Raw genomic sequence first — 21,200 nt, 5'->3', positions numbered from 1 at the left:
AGGATTTCCTCCTTTTTAAAGGCTGACTAGGCTGGATGTGGTAGCTCATTCCTATAATCCTAGCACTTTGGGAGGCTGAGGCAGGAGGATCACTTGAGTCTGGGAGTTCAAGACCAGGCTGAGCAATATGGTAAAATCCTGTCTCTATAAAAAAATGCAAAAATTAACCAGGTATGGTGGCATGTGCCTGTGGTCCCAGCTACTCAGAAGGCTGAGGTGGGAGGATCACTTGAGCCTGGGATGACAAGATCACACCACTGCACTCCAGCCTGGGCAACAGAGCAAGACCCTGTCTCAAAAAATTTAAAAAAAGGCTAACTAGTATTCCATTGTGTATATATGCCACATTTTCTTATCAACAGAAAGACAAATACTGTATTATTTCACTTTTATGTGGAATCTGAAAAAGTCAAATTCATAGAAATAGAGAATAGAATGGTGGTTACCAGAGGCTGGCAGTGGGTTAAGGAAGGAAATAGGCAGTTGTTAGTTAAAGGGTACAAAGTTTCAGTTAGGAGGAATAAGTTTTTAGAATCTACTGCACAGGGGGGTGACTCTAGTCGATAATAATGTATTATATATTTCAAAATAGTGAGAGTAAATTTCAAATGTCTCACCACAAAAACATGCTAGTAAATTATATGATAGATATGCTTATCTACTTAATCATTCCATATTGTATACATATATCAAAACACCACATTGTACCCTATAATGTATATAGAGTTTATCAATTAAAAATAATATTAATTTAAAAGTTTTAAAACATTATTTTCCTTTAGGGATTAGGTATGGAAGTTTTTTTTAAATCTGTATCTTGGCTCATGCCAAATCTCACGCCTAATTTATTGTTTTGCAGATCAGATTTAATTTCACTGTAAAGGTAAATGGAATCCTCTCCACAGAGTTCTTTGGGTAAGTTCTTAAGTCCGTGGCTTAAGATGATGCTATGGCTCTGCAATTTTTCTCAGATATTGTCCTATTTCCAAAAGCTTCCTAGGTTGATGTCTTGACCTAAAGTCACCTTGAAACTAATTTTCTGATACCTCCACATTTTCTTATTCTAGTAGATTCATCCCTGTCACTAGAGGGGTAAACTTAGAGATTGCCATTTTCCCCTTGGTTAATGAAGTTACTGAATTCTAGTACTCTCTGGGGTGTTAGTGTCATGGGCCAAAATTTGTGTCAAACAGAGACTGATTTTAGAATCTTTGAGAGATGGCTTTGCTTTGCTTTGCAGGGTAGAGAATGAACCCACTTTGAACCTTTGGAATGGAATTGCTCTTGTGGTAGACTCTCAGCATTATGCGAGGTGAAGGCGTAAAGCATTGTTGTCCCTCTGCATGTTTTACTCTCCTCTCATGAGTATGAATGTGGGTAGAAATTGGAAATTGTCTCACTTGTCGTTTCTAAGTGCCAGGTGTCAACTTCTCTATAAGAAAAGCAGAAGTGCAGCTGGGTGCAGTGGCTTACACCTATAATCCCAGCACTTTGGGAGGCCGAGGCGGGTGGATCACCTGAGGTCAGGAGTTCGAGACCAGCCTGGCCAACATGGAGAAACCCCATCTCTACTAAAAATACAAAAAATTAGCCAGGCATTGTGGCGGTCAACTGTAATCCCAGCTACTCAGGAGGCTGAGGCAGGAGAATTGTTTGAAACAAGGAGTGGGAGGTTGCAGTGAGCTGAGATTGTGCCACTGCACTCCAGCGTGGGTGACAGAGTGGGTCTCTGTCTCAAAAAAAAAAAAAAAGAAAAGCAGAAGTTGAAAACTGCTATTTTTTTTTTTCTTTTCAAAGATGAGGTTTCACCATGTTGGCAAGGCTGGTCTTGAACTCCTGACCTCAGGTGATCCACCCACCTCGGCCTCCCAAAGTGCTAGGATTATAGGCTTGAGCCACCACGCCTGGCCTGAAAACTGCTATTTTAATTTATTTGTGTACTTGAAACTATTCTAATTGACCTGAAGACATGTGCTACCTTCTCTTCAGGCCTTATTTTCTTCTGTAAATGAAATGAAACAAACCCTGCTAGTTCCAGTCTCATTTAGGCATGAGAAGAGAAGACTATGAATTTAAAACTTTACTTGAATTATTGAGAGTATAAATACCAAGGAATTCATTTTACACTTTTTTTTGTGTATCAGCATTTTGCATAGGTTTGGAAATCACCTCTCTGCCCATCTCTATCTTCTTCAGACTCCAAGAAAATAAATCAGGCTGGGTGCAGTGGCTCACACCTGTAATTCCAGAACTTTGGGAGGCTGAGGCAGATGGATCACTTGAAGTTAAGAGTTTGAGACCAGCCTGGCCAACATGGCAAACCCTGTCTCTGCTAAAATACAAAAATTAGCTGGGTGTGGTAGCACATGCCTGTAATCCCAGCTACTTGGGAGGCCATGGCATGAGAATCACTTGAACCCAAGAGGCAGAGGTTGTAGTGAGCCTAGATCACACCACTGCATTCCAGTGACAGAGCGAGACTCCATCTCAAAAAATCCTAATAATAAATGTAAAAAATCCATGGAGGAGGTGGTAAACAATATGGAACACACAGAGCCCTTCTGTCTTGCCTTCCTTTGCCATTTAACTATCACAGAATCCAAAGTGAAGCTGAATTCTATCAAGAAAAGACCTAACATATGCTTAAGTCCAATTAATTTATTCTTTTTTTTTTTTTGAGACAGGGTCTCACTCTGTTCAATCCAGATGCCATCATAGCTCACTGCAGCCTCGAACTCCTGGGCTCAAGTCATTTTCCCACCTCATCCTCCTGAGTAGCCAGTAGCCAGGACCACAGGAATATGCTACCATACTGTGCTAATTAAAAAAAAAAATTTATGGCTGGGTGTGGTGGCACACACCTGTAATCCCAGCACTTTGGGAGGCCAGGGCAGATGGATCACCTGAGATCAGGAGTTCAAGACCAGCCTGGGCGACATGGTGAAACCCCGCCTCTACTAAAAATACAAAATTAGCTGGTCATGGTGGCAGTGCCTGTAATCCCAGCTACTCGAGAGGCTGAGGCAGGAGAATCGCTTGAACCTGGGAGTCAGAGGTTGCAGTGAGCCGAGATTGTGCCATTGCACTCCAGCCTGGGTGACAGAGCAAGACTCTGTCTCAAAAATAAATAAATTAAATAAATAAAATTTTTTTTTTTTTTTTTGTAGAGATGAGGGTGTTGCCTAGGCTGGTCTCCAATTGATGGACTCAAGCAGTCCTCCTGCCTTGGCCTCCCAAAGTGCTGAGATTACAGGCATGAGCCACTGTATCCAGCCCTCATTTAGTCTATTCATTGGTTTCTGCCTCTATTTATATGCCCAGAGGTAACACTAGTAGTCATAGGCTCTGAAGGGTTAAAGAGACTGCCTTTGGTTTTTAGTCTGTTTTCTTATTCTCACCCAAAATTACACCTCAGATGAGAATATTTTTGTCATTTAATATACAGGTAATAATTTCCCTATTCCATATCTTTCTTTAGTGATCCTCTAATATTATACAGTCCTTACAGGTAGACAGCTCATCATCATAATTTTACTGATAGAAGTTTAAGCCTTTGAGCCAATGTTTGTAGATGTGTTTCCTTGGATGACCTGATTAGAGAGAAAGGAAAACGTTCATTAATATTTCCTCTTAGTTAATTCATTCATTCTTAATCAGCTTTCAGGTTGACTATTTTCTCTCTGTTTAAAAAAGAGCTATTGGAAAGTAGACAGATACAAAATTTTACTAGATTCTTTGTAGGAGAGAAAGATGGCCTGATTTTTTCTCATTGTTCTTATCAAACAGCAACCTCAAACCTCTTCAGGGGAAGGTGTAGCATGTGTGAAAGCTGACTTCAAAGTATCATGGGGCCAGCTTTAGGCCATTTGTGATTCATGGCTCCTCTCACACAATGCTGCCCTTTAAATGAATTTGGAAACTTGCTCAGAACCAAAGATTAATTTTAGTGGAGGAAATATACTTGAGAATAAAAAACAGGCTAGGCATGATGTCTCAGACCTGCAGCCCCAGCACTTTGGGAGACCAAGGCAGAAAGATTGGCAGAAGTCCAAGACCAGCTTAGAAAACATAGTGAGAACCTCTTTTCTAATAAAATAAAATAATTCTTAATATTTTTTGAGAAAGTCTTGCTCTGTCACCCAGCTGGAGTGCAGTGGTGCAATATCAGCTCACTGAAACCTCTGCTTCCCATGTTCAAGCGATTCTCCTGCCTCACCCTCCTGAGTAGCTGGGACTACAGGAGTGTACCATTACCCCCAGCTATTGTATCTTTAGTAGCGATGGAGTTTCATCATGTCGGCCAGGTTGGTCTCCAACTCCTGACCTCAAGTGATCACCTGCCTCAGCCTCCCAAAGTGCTGGGATTACAGGTGTGAGCCCCCATGGCTGGTCTAAATTGTTTTCTTTTTTAAAGAGAAACTAAGAAGCATCCATTAGTGGCAGCAAAAGCAGGAGCCATGATAACATCCCTGAAATGCCAGTTTTTCTAGTACTTCCATTGCTGTGGTTTCCTGAGTGAGACACAAGTTATTTATTCCAACAAAACTGATATGGCAAGTTATATGGTTATATGTATGTTAGAAGTTATAAAAATTTTGAATGCTCTTTTAAATAATTTCTTAAGAGGGAAAAATGTTAAATTTGACTTGTCTGTTTTCTGACAGTAGACCAAAATTTGATACAATTGAATCATACTGCAGCAGAATTCACCCTGTGCTAGGACATCCAGTAATGCTTTTCATCCCTGATGACGTGGCTGGCATGGACTTGTTGGGAGAACTGATACTGACTCCAGCAGTTGCATTGTGCCCCAGCCCAAAGGTTTTTTCCAATCAGCTTAACAGCATTTCTTCAGTTTCCATATCCTTTTGATGAAAAATTCCACCCAATTACCTTTGAAATGGGTTTTTATATCCCAGTTTTAGAAAAGCCTTTAGTATGTGTATTTGGCATCTACAAATATGTATGATTTGTATAAAAACATATAATTGAATGTGAAAGCCAAGCTTGAACATTTTGCCAGGGAACTGAAAACTATAAAATGTGACACATGTCATACATTTTTCTTATAATTCAATATGACTGAAGCATGAAATGAATGGTACATGAGGGAGATATAAGGCTGGAAAAATAGTCTGGAGTTGAATATGATAGATCTTGAGTGCCATACTACGGATTGTGAACTTTATTCTCTGTATAGTAAGAAACCATTGAATGTTTTGGGAGGAGTCTTTAGCAGCATTATATAGTATGGATGGGAGACAGAAGTTAGTAATACTAAGTAAATAAGTAAGTGAACTGGGTTAAAAAATAATGAGTGCCTGATGGCTGGGTGCAGTGGCTCACACCTGTAATCCCAGCACTTTGGGAGGCCAAGGTGGGAGGATCATTTGAGGTCAGGGGTTCGAGACCAGCCTGGCCAATTTGGCGAAACACTCTTTACTAAAAATACAAAAATTAGCTAGGTGTAGGTGGGGGGGGGGCACCTATAGTCCCATCTACTTGGGAGGCTGAGGCAGGAGAATCACTTGAACCGGGGAGGTGGAGACTGAAGTGAGCCAAGAACACAACACTGCATTCCAGCTTGGGCAACAGAGCAAGACTCTGTAAAAAAAAAAAAAAAAAAAAAAAAAAAAAAAAAAAAAAAAAAAAAAAAAAAAAAAAAAAAAAAAGAAGAAAGAAAGAAATAAAAGAAAAAAATATTAATAATGAGTGCTTGAATCTAAAGTGTGGTCAACATGGAAAGGCCAGACTTATCACCTGAAATAATGAACAAAATGTAACCAGTTCATTATCAAGGTAGGGAGAGATTAGGGGCAGGGAACATCTAAGGTTGATGTCAGATTTCTAGGAATAGAATAGGCAAATACAGAGGACAGAATGTAAATGGAGGGGCTTTTTTTGTTTGTTTTTTTTGACAGAGTTGGGGTCTGTTGCCCAGGCGGAGTACATTGACATGATCTTGGCTCACTGCAACCTCTGCTTCCTGGACTCAAACCATCCTTCCATCTCAGCCTCCTGAGAGACCACAGGCGCATGCCACCACGCCCAGCTAATTTTTGTATTTTTGGTAGAGACAGAGTTTCACTGTGTTGCCCAGGCTGGTCCCAAACTCCTGGACTCATGTGATCCACCAGCCTCAGCTGGGATCACAGGCATGAGACATTGTGCTCTGCCTAGAGGGGCTTCTTTTCAGAGTAATGAAAATGTTCTAAAATTGATGGTGGTGGTGATTGTACAACCCTTTGAATATACTAAAACCTATTTTATTATACATTTAAAATGAGTGAATTGTATGCGATGTGAATTACATCTCAATAGAGCTATTAAAAAAGATTTCCATGGTTAACTGACAGAATAACAATACTGTCAGCAAGATATAAAACATTAGTAGCAGATTTGGGGGATAAAGAAGATGAGTTTGACATTAAACATGTTGTTTATGGTGCCGCAAGACATCCTTTGAACATAGTAAGCAGCTATACAGAAATTTGGACTGGGATTTGGAAATGATCAGATTTAGAGATACGGAATTTTAGAGTCGCCAGCCTGGCAACAGGGCAAGATTCTGTCTCAAAAAAAAAAAAAAAAAAAAAAGCAAGAACTTAGCAAAAATAAAGCAAAGAGAGACAAGTCAGGGAAAATACAGAAGAGAGAGGTTAACAGAGGAAAGAATGAAACTGTCTAATGTATATTTAATTGATGTCCCAAAAGAGAAGAGAAAAGAGAAAATGGGGTAGAAACAATATTTGAAGAGTTAATGGCTGAAACAACTGAGACAGATTTAAGAACAGAATAATCAAGCAGTATAAATAAAAAAAGATTTCCACAACTATAGAAGATGAAAAACAGAAAAATCTTAATATCAGTTAGGAGGACAAATCATCTTTAAAAGATAAACAATTTAACAGCTGACTCCCCATACCAGCAGAAGGTGTTAAACTAATAATGTCCTGAAATAAAATAATTACCAACCTACAATGTTATATCCAATACAAATATCCCTCAACATAAAAGGTAATAAACTTACCTGTATATTATGTTAAAATTATAATCCATGTAACAAGAAGAATTAATTCAAAAGATTTTAAAACATGGTGTTTTGACTATACATTCTTGGCAGGATATACTCTAAGGATGAAATAAAGTCCAAAGACCTCTTAAAATTTATTCAGTGGCTTATTAGTAATAATATTGGTATTTTACATTGGAATTATTGTATGCATGTTTATGATAATTATGTTAACATTGTTAGGAATCACAATTTTTAGCATCGGAAGATATGTGAGTGTAAATTCAGAAAAACAATTTTTTAAAGGGGTCTTGCTCTGTTGCCCAGGCTAAAGTGCAGTGGTGTGATCATAGCTCACAGCAACCTCAAACTTATGGGCTTAAGCAATCCTCCTCCTGAGTAGCTGGACTACAGGCATGCACTATCATGCCTGGCTAATTTTTTTTTTATTTTTATTTTTTTGTAGACACAGTCTCACCCTCAAATCTCCAAATTTAATGAAAACTATAAACCTGCAGATTTGTGATCAATGAACCCTAAGTGTAAGAAATACAAAGAAAATTACACCAAGTCACATCATAAAGTATTTAAAGCCGGTAATAAATTTTTTAAAGCAGCTGGAGGCTGGGCGTGGTGGCTCACGCCTGTAATCCAAGCACTTTGGAGGCCAAGGTGGGTGGATCACCTGAGGTCGTTCAAGACCAGCCTGACCAACATGGTGAAACCCCGTCTTTAAAAAATAAATACATTAATTAATTAAAAAAAAAAGGCAGCTGGAGATGAAAAAGACACATTATGTATAGAGGAACAAAATATGGCAGATTTCTCACTGGAAACAGTGTTAGCTAGAAGAAAGTGGGGTAACATCTTTATAAGGTATTGAGAAAAAAAGAAGGCAAAATGAAGAATTTTTCAGACATAGAAAAGGTGAAAGAATTCATCATCAGAAGACTTGTATTATAAGAAATGTTAAAGGAAATCTTTTAGGTAGAAGAAAAACTATGCCAGACAGAATTCTGGATCTACCCAAAAAAAGAAGAGAACTGGAAGTGGTGACTATGTGAGTAGATACAAAATAACTTTTGACCTTTTAAAAAAACAAAATCTCCTTCATGAGTATATAAACCAAAAAGTATCTAAGACAGGTCTCAATCAGTTTAGAAGTTTATTTTGCCAAGGTTAAGGATGGCCTGGGAGACAGGTCTGTGCCTTTCTCTAAAAATGATTTTGAGGGCTTCAGTATTTAAAGGGGAAAAGCAGGCTGGAGGGGAAAGAGGAAGGGGATGGTAACATTATTGAATACATATGTTACAAGAGAAGAGGAGCAAGTAGGGAAATAGTCAATTATGTATTTGTCTTGTGCTCAGTAAATTGGCACTTTACATGAGAGAAGGTGAACATAAGAGTAGCTACCTGTGGAAATATTTAACTTTTTATCTGTAGCTATCTGCTTAGGAACAAAAGAAGAGGCAGCTTCTTGCATGGCTCAGCTTTCAGCTAAATTATTTCCTTTTGGCATAGTGATTTGGAGTCTTGAGTTTTAATTTTCCTTTAACAAGTACCTCACCAGAAAAAAAAAAAAATCTTTTTTTTTTTCTTGAGGCAAAGTCTTGTTCTGCTGCCCAGGCTGGAGGGCAGTGGCATCATCACAGCTCACTGGAACCTCCGCCTCCCAGATTGGAGCGGTTCTCCTGCTTCAGCCTCCTGAGTAGCTGGGATTACAGGCACACATCACCACACCCGGCTTATTTTTGTATTTTTAGTAGAGAAGGGGTTTCCCCATGTTGGCCAGGCTGGTCTCAAACTCTTGACCTCAGGTGATCTGCCTGCCTCAGCCTCCCAAAGTGCTGGGATTACCAGAGTGAGCCACCAGGCCCAGCCAAAAAAAAAAAAAATACACACACATATATATATATATATATTAAAAAACAAGTCTTGAAGTCCCTCCCTTCAGGATTCCAATTACACATTCTGAATTAGACCACCTGAAGTTATCGCACAGTTCACTGATGTTTTATTTATTTATATAGAGGCAGAGTCTTGTCTCCCATGCTGGAGTGTAGTGGCTTGATCTTAGCTCACTCCACTTTGAGCTCCTAAGCTCATGTGACCCTCCTACCTCAGCCTCCTGAGTGGCTAGGACTACAGGTGCACACCACCACACCTGGCTAATTGTGTGTGTGTGTGTGTGTGTGAGAGAGAGAGAGAGGTCTTACTATCATTTTCCATTTTCTTCATATTCCTTTTTGAGACAGATCTCACTCTGTCACCCAGGTTGGAGTGCAGTGGTGTGATCTCAGCTTACCACAACCTTCTCCTCCTGGGTTCAATCAGTTCTCCTGCCTCAGCCTCCCAAGTAGCTGAGACTACAGGTGCCCACCACCATGGCTGGCTAATTTTTGTATTTTTAATAGAGACAGGGTTTTGCCATGTTGGCCAGGCTGGTCTTAAACTCCAGATCTCAAGTGATCTACCCGCCTTGGCTTCCCAAAGTGCTAGGATTATAGGCATGAGCTACCGCACCTGGCCTAGATTCTTCATATTTCTTATGTTTAGGGTTCATTGATCATGGATCTGCAAAAATTTAATGTATAAGGTTTATAACATCTGTGAAAGTAAAATGTGTGACAGTAGCACAAAGGCCAAGAAGAGAGAAGCAGAAGTATATTGTTTGATTCTTAGACTATATATGAATTGTTATAATATCATTTGAAGGGACACTATGATAAGTTAAAGTTGTATACTAATAAAGCCTGGCAATTCCTAGGTTAATACAACAGTTATAACTGATAACTCAAAAAGGAGATAAAATGGAATTATAAAAAAATTCCTGGCAAGTATGGTGGCTCTCACCTGTAGTCCCAGCTACCCTGGAGACTGATACAGAGAGAGGATTGCTTGAGCCCAGGAATTTGATGCTGCAGTGAGCTATGATCACATCATTGCACTCCAGTCTGAGCAACAGAGACCCTGCATCTTTTTTAAAAAGGTCGGGGGTTGGCTGGGTGCAGTGGCTCATGCCTGTAATCCCAGCACTTTGGGAAGCCAAGGCAGGCAGATCACCTGAGGTTGGGAATTTGAGACCAGCCTGACCAACATGGAGAAACCCCTTCTCTACTAAAAATACAAACTTAGCCAGGTATGGTGTCACATGCCTGTAATTCCAGCTACTCAGGACGCTGAGGCAGGAGAATCGCTTGAACCTGGGAGGTAGAGGTTGTGGTGAGCCAAAATCGCACCATTGCACTCTAGCCTGGGCAACTAGCAAAACGCTGTCTCAAAAAAAAGGGGTGGGGGGCAGGGGTAGAGAGAGAAAACACATTTTAAAACTTAAAAAACAATTTCTAATTCAAAAATAAAAGAGGAAAAAGGAAACAAAGAATACAAGCAATAAATGGAAAAGAGATAACAAGATGATGGATTCAAACCCAACTATAGCTATATTCATATTACATGTAAATGATTTAAACAACTGCATATAAGACAACCGCACATCTTGGCTCTTCAAACACTTCCCTCTTGTAATGAGTTTGCATCTTAAAAATCTTGCCCTAAACAGTGAGTCAGCCTTAGTTCATGTGTTAATGCCTTCTGAGGTTTGTGAGGGAGACTTCATTTATGGGTATAAAGCCTCCCTTTTTTCTGTGATCACTTTCCATAATGCCCCAGTGCCCACTGGGTAGGAATTTTAATCTTCACACTTAATACCATGTGTTTATCTCACAAGAAAGAGGATGAAAACAAAGAAAGATAAAGGAAAGTCCACATTCTGGTCTCTCTGGCCTTGGTTCAGGAGACAAGAAAGGTTAAGCAGTGGTTCTTAATGGGGTAATTTTGAATGGGAAGTTCAGAGATAGAAACCATTTCAGGGGCCTGCCTTCCTTTGTTTAAGAGAATAGGCTTGGAGACAAGTTTCCTTCTCAATCTGAGTATACTCAAATACTTCATAGAAAATATTCTCTTGTATATACTTCTAGCACGTATCATCACATTGTATTACAGTTTGCTGGTTTTCATGTCTGTCTCCCATACTGTAAATATGATAAACTTGAGGATAGGTGTTATCTGGATATTCATCTTGGTACCCCCAGAACTGAGAACTTAAAACAATGTTAACCTGTGGTGCCACTCAAATCTATGATCATGTGAACCAGATGAATAAATAAACTGTCCCAATGTTATATCTGTGGCTCACACTTATTAAACCCAGAATAAATTTCCGGGGATCCTAGTGGATCTATATCTGGTGCCTCACACCTGTCTTCAATGTGGAAAAGGCGTAATATGTAACTGCATAGAACATTTATTTATGGGAGTGTAAACGAGGTCAGTGTTATGTTTGTTTTATACAAGTGAATACATAGTCATAAGATACTAAAATTTGGCAATTTTCTTTAGCAACTATACATATTTCTATATGGACCTTTGGGTCTGCCTCTGATATTGTCAACTTGGGAGCAGCCAATGACTACTTTCTTCAAAGATACCTCTTCTTTAATTGACTGGAAAAAATACCATTTGTGTATGGTACCCAATTTGGATCTCAATTTGGATAGAGGTATATCTTCCATCTCTCTGCACAGGAGTGAAGAAACTTGAAGAATATTAGAGAAATGAAAGGAAATATGAATAGAAAGTATATATAATTTTTTATTTTATTTTATTTTTTGAGATGGAGTCTCACTTTCTCGCCAGGCTGGAGTGCAGTGGCATGATCTTGGCTCACTGCAACCTCCAACTCCCTGGTTCAAGCAATTCTCCTGTCTCAGCCTCCCGAGTAGCTGGGATTACAGGCACACACCACCATGCCCAGCTAATTTTTGTATTTTTAGTAGAGATGGGGTTTCACCGTGTTAGGCAGGATAGTTTCAATCTCCTGACCTCGTGATCCCCCCACCTCAGCCTCCCAAAGTGCTGGGATTACAGGCATGAGCCACCATGCCTGGCGAAAGTATATATAAAAATATGATCCAGAGAGGCCGGGTGCGGTGGCTCAGGCCTGTAATCTCAGCACTTTGGGAGGCCGACGCAGGCAGATCACGAGGTCAGGAGATCGAGACCAGCCTGACCAACATAGTGAAACCCCGTCTCTACTAAAAATACAAAAATTAGCTGGGTGTGGTGGCATGCGCCTGTAGTCTCAGTTACTCGGGAGGCTGACACAGGAGAATTGCTTGAACCCCGGAGGCAGAGATTGCAGTGAGCCGAGATGTTGCCACTGCACTCCAGCCTGGGTGACAGAGTGAGAAAAAATAAAATTTAAAAAAATCTGAAAAAAATAAAATAAAAAAAAATATGACCCAGAGATCTGATGGCCTAGTTTGGGGTTTGGGGGTCAGGGTCTGGCCAAGCGTGAGAGACCACTTGAAGTGAGGCAAATAGGTGTCAAACCAGGCAAAGCTCTTTCAGAGCTCGTTTTGGTGTTGCATGTTTTTGTTGTTGTGGTGGTGGTTGTTGTTGTTTTATGGAGTCTTGCTCTGTCACCCAGGCTGGAGTGCAGTGGTGCAATCTCAGCTGGCTGCAACCTCCTCCTCCTGGTTTCAAGTGATCTTCCTGCCTCAGCCTTCCTAGTAGCTGGGATTATAGGTGCCCGCCACCATGCTTGGCTAATTGTTTTTTTTTNTTCTTAGAGACGGGATTTCCCCATGTTAGGGCCAGGCTGGTCTTGAACTTCTGACCGCAAATGGTCCACCTGCCTTGGCCTTCCAAAGTGCTGGGATTATAGGCGTGAGCCACCACGCCTGGCCTGACATTGCATGTTGATACTAGTTCTCCTCTTACTTCCTCTGCTGCCTCCTCTATTCTTGGTCTTTCTGTTAGATACTTGTTCAGAGGATTTCTAATGTACCTAATCTGTCAACTCTGGGCCTTTACAAAGGTGAGTAAGGGAGCAATGACACCTCTGAACTACTGTGGAAGAGAAATGCTTCATAATGAACTGAGAAAATCCATATAAAATTTCTTAGAAACAATTAAAACACATACAAATGCAAGACATAATACTATTAGGCCTAGGAAGCTGGCTGTAATATTCATGTAAGTTGTAACCACACCAGCTTTGGGTCAATCATGCTAAAAGCTGGGAGGTTAATAACTGAGCTAATAAATAAAACTGAGAAATTGGAATATGCAACCATGGGTTATATCTAGGAGGGCTGCAGTTTTGAGATTGTTCTAGCTAGAATCCTTTGAAATTTAGAAGGTAGTCTGGTCGTTTGGCTCCTGAGGAAGATGACCAGTAGGGAAGAGGTATTCTGCGGCTGGTATAAGAAGATTGAAGCCTACTGGGATAGGGCAGTATCTTAGAATAATAGACTCTTCACCTATGAAGGAAGGAAGCCTTGGGATAAGATTCTTTGTTCTTGAGTGGGTAGTTATTCCAGAAGAGGGTGTCCTTAGACAGGGTCTCTGTAAATGATAGTTTTATGGGAAAAGAATATTTTGTCTTAACAGACAGAATGTCATGCCATCAGGATTTCGAATAGAGAGATGACTAGTGAGTTTCTACGGATCTCCATATCTCTATCTCCTTTTCTCATTCATTTTTGTTTTCAGGCTTTGCTGATTTAGTTTTTTGCCAATTCATGGTGCCTGAACTTTCTCAGTTAACTTTGGAAATGAATAATGTAGAAAATGTCCCCTCATCTCCCTCCCTGATTAAAGGACAGAACCAGGATCCACATGGAGGTACTTCTCTATATGGATCTGAAATATAAGACTATCCTGATTTTATTCTAAAGGATCAAGGTGCTAGAAAGTGACCACTAGACATTGGATTACTTGTGGATACAAATATATAGTATTGGGGATAAGAGCACAGATTTTGGAGTCAGTCTAGCAAAATCTAGAACTCAGTTCCCCTACTTATTAGCACCTTACCCATTGGGCAAGGTATTTAACTTATCTGTGCCTCTTATCTTTAAAAGGACATACAAGTAAGGTCCTATCTGATAATGTTATTGTGAAGTCTAAATGTTGAAATAGTACATAAGCATTTGATATAGTACCTGGCCTGTAACGAAAGTTAGCTGTTATCATTACACTCAGGTGAATCTAACCTCTTACCAGCCATACCTGCCTTAGAAAGTTGTACAAGGAATCAATGAATTTATTGTGTAGTGCTTCTCAGTAAATGTAAAGGAGCGCTGTTTGGTTTGCATTTTTTTTTTTTTTTTTTTTTTTTGAGACAGAGTTTTGCTCTTGTTACCCAGGCTGGAGTGCAATGGCACGATCTCGGCTCACCGCAACCTCCGCCTCCCGGGTTCAGGCAATTCTCCTGCCTCAGCCTCCTGAGTAGCTGGGATTACAGGCACGCGCCACCATGCCCAGCTAATTTTTTGTAGTTTTAGTAGAGGCGGGGTTTCACCATGTTGACCAGGATGGTCTCGACCTCTCGACCTCGTGATCCACCCGCCTCGGCCTCCCACAGTGCTGGGATTACAGGCTTGAGCCACCGCACCCGGCCTGGTTTGCATTTTACACACCTAGTTACTATTTTAATGTTCTTCCTGTGCATCATTATGATTTGCTTCCATCATGTGGACAGATAAACAGGTTCAGGAGGGGAAATGAGTGTTTGAATTTAGATCTCCTATTCTCAGATCCTTCTTTGTTCAGAATACAGGTTCTGTAGTCACTTGGCATTTTGAGGGCTTTACGTATCTTAGAAATTCGTGTATTATCATGTCCTCTAGATTTGTTGCTTCCAGATGTGAGTTATCAGGTGGAATCCAGAGAGGGGGATCAATCTCAGAATATGGACCTTCAAGGACAAACTCTGCTGCTTTTTCTCTTTGTGGATTTCCACAGTGCATTTCCAGTTCAGCAAATGGAAATCTGGGGTAAGTATAAGAGAATGGGGTTGCCAGCTTGAGTATGCCAAATGCTAGGAGAAAGGGAAGATTTGTATAATGCATACATCTAAATTAGATATATTTCTATAGAATAAAGTTCAATGAAAAACCTTGCTTAATAAGTTAAATAAATATATCCTGTAGAAAAGATTCATATATTGATGCATCACTTAAATGACAACATTGCTAGGTCTGGTTGGTCAGACATCAGCAGCCATTGGTATTGCTCCCTAGGGATCCATGGTTCTCAACGTTAGCCACATAATATATTACCTTGAGAGCATCTAAAATGCTCACTCTCCAGGGATTCTGATTTCCAGATGGACTGAGGTGGTGCTCAGGTCTCAGTATGTTTTTAAAATTTTTTAATTTTTAGAGTCGCTCTGTCATCCAGGCTGGAGTGCAGTTGCATGAGCGTAGCTCACTGCAACATCAAACTCCTGGGCTCAAGTGGTCCTCCTGCTTTAGCCTCCCTAGTAGCTGGGCCTACAGATGCATGCCACTGCACCTGGATAACTTTTTCAATAATTTTTTGTGGAGATGGAGGTGTTGCTTTGTTGCCCAGGCTGGTCTTGAACTCCTGGCTTCAAGTGATCTTCCTGCCTCAGTGTCCCAAAGTGCTTGTCCATATGTTTTTAACACTTCTCAGACCAGGCGTGGTGGCTCACGCCTGTAATCTCAGCACTTTGGAAGTCCAAAGTGGGTGGATCATTTGCAGCCAGAGGTTTAAGACTAGCCTGGCTAACATGGTGCAACCCTGTTTCTATTAAAAATACAAAAATTAGCCGGTGTGGTGGTAGCTGCTTGTAATCCCAGCTATTCGGGAGGCTGAGGCAGGAGTATCACTCAAACCCAGGAGGCAGAGATTGCAGTGAGCCGAGATCACACCACTGCACTCCAGCCTGGGCAAGACATTGAGACTCTGTCTCAAAAAATAAAATAAAATAATAAAATTGCTTCTCAGGTGATTCTGATGTACAGCCAGCCTTGGGAACTTTTCATCACCATACTGCCTTTCTAGGTGGATTAAAAAAAATGCACACCTGTCCTTACTCAGGTATGCAGTGAGGAACTTTGGTGTTTATTAGATGGGTGATAACTTGTTATCACTCAGAGAGGTTCTCTATGATAAAGGTAAAGTAGTGGTTTCATTTTCTGGTCCATGAAACATGCATCAGAATCACCTAGATCATCATCATCATCATCATTATTGTAGAAACAAGGTATTCTGTGTTGCCCAGGCTGAACTCCTAGGCTCAAGAGATGCTCCCATGTCAGCCTTCCAAAGTGCTGGGATTACAGGCATGAGCCACCATGTGCGGCCTCAAGTGATTCTTAAATAGTGAAATTTGAAAACCACTGAGCATGAGCAGGACTTGGCTTCTGCATTTTAATCCTATAAACCCTGGGACATAAATTTAAGTATTTCTCAATCCCCTCCTAATCTTTGAGGAAAGTTACAAGGAGAAGTGGAGATTATACAAGTTTGGAAAAGGGTTCATAAGCCTCCCTTTTGGTGCTTCTGATGTGTCTCTCTGTTCTCCTTTCTCTATGGCCCAGTGTGTTTTTGTGGGACTGTATGCTCCACGCACTCCAGTGCTATTTGGTGTGGCTCTGCTTCCACTGAGTCATAAGAAAAAAGAGACTGCTTATAACCCCAGACCAAAAGAGATCATGTCGACTAGGTGTCAACTATTTATTGAACAAACCATTGTCGGCTGTGGTATTCTTCCTGCTACCTTCCTTCTGAGCCTCTCAGATGTAAGATAAGGCTTCCTTTTCCTTGCTTCTTCCCAGCACATGCTGTATACACTGTAGGAGAGAACTGTTTTCTTGGGCTCTGGCTTGCAGCTCTTTGAGTAGCTAGTGGTCTTTGATGCACCGCTGTTCCAGTGATTAAGGCCAGGGGAATGGGAAATAGAAGATGCCCAAACTAATGTGAGGATTCCTAAGGCTGTTCCCTGTAGCCTATGCTCACATAGAGGCTGGTAGGAGCGACAGCTTATTATTGTGGAAAAGATAACAGGGTGGAATCAAGAGACCTGGGTTAAATTTTAGCAGATACCAACTTCTTCAATGATTTTTGGAAAGCATGTCATGTAAATCTGAGCTTCCCTTTTCATATCTTTAACATGAGATTGTTAGGCTAGGCCCCATCAAAGGCCTTTCCAGGTCTAAAACCCTCTTAAGACTGAAGATCTGCTACCTTCTGATGTTTTTTTTTTTTTAAGGTCTGCCAGAGGTAATCCTTGGATAATGCAAGCCTGATACCATGTTCTGAGCCCTACTGAACATTCCTTAAGAACTCAGATTCCTCAGAAACACATTGTTATCATTCTGGATACACTGTGATAATTTGTACACTTCTGTTTAGCTTGATTCTGAAGGCCTGCGGTATTGTAGTCATTGTACTCAGTATTGGATTTAAAAGAAGTTCATCAATGTAGTGGTAAACACAGTGTCTTACATCTTACACATCTGGTAGTTTAGGGTTAGCCTCTGAAGATGATGCACAGTGAGGGGAGGGGAGGTAGATAAAGATGTAATGATAATTTTGCCTTTTCTTCCCCCCTTTTCTTTCTCATATCCTTAAAAGCTTTCTCTAGAGCCTCTTCTTTTAGGAAACCGATTGTTCAAAATTAGTGTGTCTTTAAGAAAAATCCATGTGTCTTTAAGAAAATCACTTAATTGGCCATATGCCCACCTACCTTGTCATGGTAACTTTTTTGTGATTAACTCATTTTTTTTTCTTGTGACTAACTCATTATTTTCCCCAATGTCAAAAAAATTTAGTGGTCAAAAGTTTTAGGAATGAACTTTGGCTTTTAAATTGTCTGCTTTCAAAAGAGATCTGATTTCTTGAAGCTATTCTTAGAACCAAACTATGGAAAATAGCAATCTAGATGATATATTTACATAGCAATAGCAATATTTTCCTGTTGAATATTGCAGTGTACATTTCAAAACACTTCATAGGCCAGGCACCATGATTTGGCACCTGTAATCCCAGTACTTTGAGGGGCCAGGACTGACTGAGCCATTCAAGACTGCTTGGGCAACATAGCGAGACCTCATCTCTACATATAATTTAAAAATTTAGCCAGGTGCGGTGGCTCACACCTGTAATCCCAGCACTTTGGGAGACTGAAGCAAGAGGATCACCTGAGGTCAGGAGTTTGAGACCAGCCTGGTCAACATGGCGAAACTCTGTCTCTACTAAAAATACAAAATTAGCTGGGCGTGGTGGCGGGTGCCTGTAATTCCAGCTACTTGGGAAGCTGAGCCAGGAGAATCACTTGAACCCGGGAGGCAGAGGTTGCAGTGAGCTGAGAACATACCATCGCACTCCAGCTTGGACAATAAGAGCGAAACTCCATCTTAAAAAAAAAAAAAAAAAAAAAATGGCCAGGCATGGTGGTGATGTACACCTGTGGTCCCAGGTATTCAGGAGGCTGAGGTGGTAGGATCACTTGAGCCCTGGCTGTTGAGGCTGCAGTGAGCCGAGATTGTGTCACTGCCCTCCAGGCTGGACAACAAAAAAGTCCACAAAACACTTCATGTACATTATGGCAGTTTATCTACACAACATACCTGTGAGAACAGGTGGTATAAAGCCATTTTCTATACTGAAGAAAAGACTTCATCACCACTAGTTGGTGGCAGAGTTGATCCTAGAATCTATGTTCTCCTTGACTCTAGCTCCAGAATCCTTTTGAGCTTACCACATATTACCTTCCCTACCAGGAAAGCATCATGGTGTGTTGTGGTAGAAAATGTTCTTCTGACTTGCATTTTTAATACAGTCCTGGAAAAAGCCAGCCAGTTTTAGGCTGCTTCCCCATAGAATTCCGAACACTGAAAACAAAGAATAATCAAGAAGGATTTTCTCCAGGTGACCTGTAAAGTAAATTTGGCTTCCTATGTCTGATGCATCAGAATCATTAAATGGTGGCCTATTGTTTGATGGCATAATTTTTTTGCCTATGGCTCTCACATGTTAGCTTTTCTGAATGAGGCTGAGCAGTGCTGCCTGTGGTTACTTTAACAGAGATAATCCTGCATTTCAAAATACCTCATACGAACGGTTCTGTGTCATTTTTGTGAATTTTAACCTTTTCTTTACCACAGCACATCTGAAAGCACAACAGTGACGCTCACACAGGCATGGAGGAGGGTTGGACACACTCTATAGGATGTTTGCTTCTCCCTTTCTCCTCCCTTCTGGGAGTCACTAGGATTCTCATTTATAGTATGTGGTATATATTTCTGCTATGAATTAAACAGGATCCCTTACTTGTTTCTTTAAAAATAATGTCATTCTTCACCTTAATTTTTCTGAGCTTTCTTTTATTTATAAGTGGGAATTGGGTAGGTTTGTTTCTTGAGAGATTTACTCTAAAAAAGATATTTGTAGATATGTAGGGGTCTCTTCTTCCAAGAGGCATCTTTCTCACTCCCAGTCCTGACTCAGAACACATGAACAGCAATCTTGAGGTAGTTATCCTTGCTCATGGTTAATCCTAGAATAATGCAAACCTGATACCATGTTCTGAGCCTTATTGAACATTCTTTAAGAATTCAGATTCCTCAGAAATACCGTGTTACCATTCTTGAACTACTGTGTTAATTTGTTCAGCTTGACTCTGAGGGCCTGCAGTATCTCAGTTGTTGTACTCAGTGTTGGATTTAAAAGAAATTCATCAATGTATTAGTAAACAAGTGTCTTAAATCTTATACATCTGGTAATTTAAGACTAGCCTTTGAAGAAGATGCACAGTAAGGGGAAGTAGATATTGTGATAATTTTACCTTCTCCCTCCCCTTAGGAGTCTATGCTTTGCTCACAACTCATCTCAATGCCATCCTTGTGGAGAGCCACAGTGTAGTTCAAGATTCTATCCAGTTTATCGTGGACCAGGTCTTGGAGCAACATCACCAGGCTGCCAAGGTAATAAGGAATTCACAGCCTCCTTTCTCCTATTCTCTAAGAAAAAGACAGCAAGCATATAATAGCAGGCAGGGCCCAGGAGCCCTTGCTCCCTTAATGCCCCTTCCTCTCCTCTTCTGTCACCGGGGGTGATCTTGTAACACTGCATCTAGCCTACAACTCAAACTTTAGCTTAGATGGATCACTGTAACCAGCTTGCTTAGTCTTGCCTCCTAGTAGGTGTGTTTGGGTAAATAGGGAAATAGATAATAGGTAAAAATGGCTGATAGCACACCTCTTCCTTGTCTATATAACCTCTTCCCCTTCCCACCCCACACAGACTTCTGGAGCTGCTGCTTCAATGTATCTTACATTCTTCCCCCATTTTCCTAATTGTTTACACCACCACTTTCTCTTCTTACTTGATTTTCTGAATCCATCCATCCTGCATACTTTTGGTAACACATTTCTTACCTCATATGGCCCCCTTTTCAGGTAAAAGACAACCACACTAAGAGAGGAGAACTGAAAGTTTTTTTTTTTTTTTCCCCAAATAGTATGTTTTCTTGACCAGTGTTCTTATTGCTTGTCTTCTCTAAATGTGTCTGTGCCAATAAGTCATCTCTGTGAAATGAGAGAACATTTAAAATTTTTATTTTAATCCCTAAGTGTTATGATATAAAAATATGTGAAGAGCTCAGTAACTTTTATTGATGGAGAGGAAGAATTGTTGAAATCCTGCTCTGATGGAAATGTGTGGCCCCTCTGGGATTCTCTAAACCACATCTTGGAATTCATGCAAGTCTCCCCCTTACTTGTTATGTTTCCCAGGCTCAGCAGAAACTACAGGCCTCACTCTCAGTGGCTGTGAACTCCATCATGAGTATTCTGACTGGAAGCACTAGGAGCAGCTTCCGAAAGATGTGTCTCCAGACCCTTCAAGTTAGTAGGAGATTGGGATGAGGGATGCTTAAAAGTGCCAGGGTTTTGGCTGGGTACGGTGGCTCAGGCCTGTAATCACAGCACTTTCGGAGGCCAAGGTGGGAGGATCGCTTGAGCCCAGGAGTTTGACACCAGCCTGGGCAACATAGAGAGACCCTGTCTCTACAAATAATTAAAAAATCAGGAGCCAGGTGGTGACTCACGCCTGTAATCCCAGCACTTTGGGAGGCTGAGGTGGGCGGGTCACCTGAGGTCGGGGATTCTAGACCAGCCTGACCAACATGGAGAAACCACATCTCTACTAAAAATACAAAATTAGCCAGGTGTCATGGCGCAACCTGTAATCCCAGCTATGCAGGAGGCTGAGGCAGGAGAATCGTTTGACCCAGGGAGGTGGAGGTTGTGGTGAGCCAAGATCACACCACTGCACTCCAGACTGGGCAACAAGAGCAAAACTTAATCTAAAA

General features: G+C 40.8%; 1 protein-coding gene across 6 annotated transcripts in view; it reads left to right on the top strand.

The window, feature by feature from the left end:
* The window catches only part of CUNH11orf80 (chromosome unknown C11orf80 homolog), a 107,337-nt gene that overhangs the window by 64,535 nt on the left and 21,602 nt on the right, over nt 1-21,200 (top strand). For 4 of the 6 annotated variants that reach the window (XM_017536999.2, XM_017536998.2, XM_037741563.1 and 1 more), the window contains exons 6-12: nt 860-915; nt 1,241-1,312; nt 4,665-4,860; nt 11,420-11,570; nt 14,707-14,853; nt 19,691-19,812; nt 20,623-20,733. In XM_017536999.2, coding sequence (XP_017392488.1) covers nt 860-915; nt 1,241-1,312; nt 4,665-4,860; nt 11,420-11,570; nt 14,707-14,853; nt 19,691-19,812; nt 20,623-20,733 — 855 coding nt within the window. The remainder of the gene's footprint in view (nt 1-859; nt 916-1,240; nt 1,313-4,664; nt 4,861-11,419; nt 11,571-14,706; nt 14,854-19,690; nt 19,813-20,622; nt 20,734-21,200) is intronic. The other 2 variants (XM_017537000.2, XM_037741562.1) reach the window with 2 other exon arrangements.

Source organism: Cebus imitator, unplaced genomic scaffold (genome assembly GCF_001604975.1).
Source record: "Cebus imitator isolate Cc_AM_T3 unplaced genomic scaffold, Cebus_imitator-1.0 Scaffold102, whole genome shotgun sequence".
Classification (NCBI taxonomy): domain Eukaryota; kingdom Metazoa; phylum Chordata; class Mammalia; order Primates; family Cebidae; genus Cebus; species Cebus imitator.
The sequence above is the reverse complement of the archived record's forward strand: the minus strand, read 5'-3'. Positions and strand labels throughout refer to the sequence as shown.